The following is a 1,502-nucleotide window of genomic DNA, read 5'->3' as shown; positions in this document are numbered from 1 at the left end:
TGGTTGACATTATATTCTTCTTTGCTTTTACTCATGGTTTCTTAGAATAATTTATTGGATTTTAAAATGAGCAAACAAACGAGGATCATATGGAATAAACTAAACAAACAGTATTTTGACGATGTTAAAGGAAGACCTATTTATTTAAATAAAATATCATACAATATATACAATACATTAAATCAGTAACTGTAAAATATTTTTACTTGAGATGACTGCTATACAATGTTTTACACTGATTCATGATATTTGTGGCAGATTATTTATCATCCACCAATAAAAATGCTTGTTTTCTAATTACAATAATTATTATACCTGTAAAAAGATATAACAAACAGAAAATATTTTTATTCTACATTCCATTCTGCAACAGTGTCTGTCATCCAGGTTTGAAAACTTTTGCCCTTTTCTGCTGTTTTTGTGTGCATCTTTTCTTTCTTGGTGTTGTAAAAGTAATACACTGCAAACAGATATTTTGATAGTTTAATATTGCATTCTTACTATACTTTTAAATACATAGTTCTTAGTCATGATATATTAAAAATCAATATTTCAACAATATTATGATTATATATTCACAAGCATTATTAAAAGTTGCACAACAAAAAACAAAAATGCATTCAAGACTCAATCTAAAACTTATCTTAAAACATCTTAGTAAATTGGAATAAATAAATAAAAACTCTATAACCCGAGCATTTTTGAAAGGTGGACCTTTCTTCTTTAGGGGCAAACTGGGTAAATTGGAAGATAGCCATTAAATCTTGTTGGATTGTAAACACAATATGAATATGTTTATGTGCTGAAATAAATCTTAATACACTATATCAAAAATAAGTAATGCAAATACTCCCATTATATGAGTACTGCTTCATTAAAATATTTTCAATCACAGTGGTATGACAAGACTACAGTAATATGTTTATATCAGAGAACACAGCATTAGAATCTAAAAACAATGATACTTGTGATAGCTTGCATACATACTGCAGTATATTACCAAATACAAGTAAATATTTCATTATTGGTTATCTTAAATCCTTAATAAAAAATAATAATATCAGGCAGGCAGTAGCACTGCCTATGTAGGGATGTTCATCCAAATGATATTTTAAATATCTTTTCAATAGATCATCAGAATACACAATACTACACAGTGTTTCCTTTTATAACAGTATCTATGTAAAAATTGAGTCACAAGTTCTGGAAATGTCTGTAAATATCATAGCAAAAAGTTTGAATTTATTGTTCTTCTTTCTTCTGCTTCTTTTTATTACATGATAACTCAAAAAGCAAAACAATGGTATCAACCAATTTCACTGAGGTGACATAGTTTCAAATCAAGTATCCACTTTTATAAGTATTATTAACTAGCAGTAATTTAAAAAAATCATAATTCACATGTAAACGATGTTATTATTACCCCTTGAAATTAGCTTTCTTACAGAAATTTAGTGTTCCCTTAAAAAGCTTAAGTATGGGGTGAAACATGAATTACCAGT

General features: G+C 27.3%; 1 protein-coding gene across 1 annotated transcript in view; it reads right to left on the bottom strand.

The window, feature by feature from the left end:
* Positions 1-248: 248 nt before the first annotated feature.
* LOC106464074 overlaps positions 249-1,502 on the bottom strand; it is a 49,687-nt gene continuing 48,433 nt past the window's right edge. The window contains exon 15 of the mRNA XM_013924184.2: positions 249-460. Within this exon, the coding sequence (XP_013779638.2) occupies positions 380-460 (81 nt within the window). The 3' untranslated portion in view covers positions 249-379. The remainder of the gene's footprint in view (positions 461-1,502) is intronic.

This window comes from Limulus polyphemus, unplaced genomic scaffold (assembly GCF_000517525.1).
Source record: "Limulus polyphemus unplaced genomic scaffold, Limulus_polyphemus-2.1.2 Scaffold1555, whole genome shotgun sequence".
In the NCBI taxonomy this organism is placed as follows: Eukaryota; Metazoa; Arthropoda; class Merostomata; order Xiphosura; family Limulidae; genus Limulus; species Limulus polyphemus.
The sequence above is the reverse complement of the archived record's forward strand: the minus strand, read 5'-3'. Positions and strand labels throughout refer to the sequence as shown.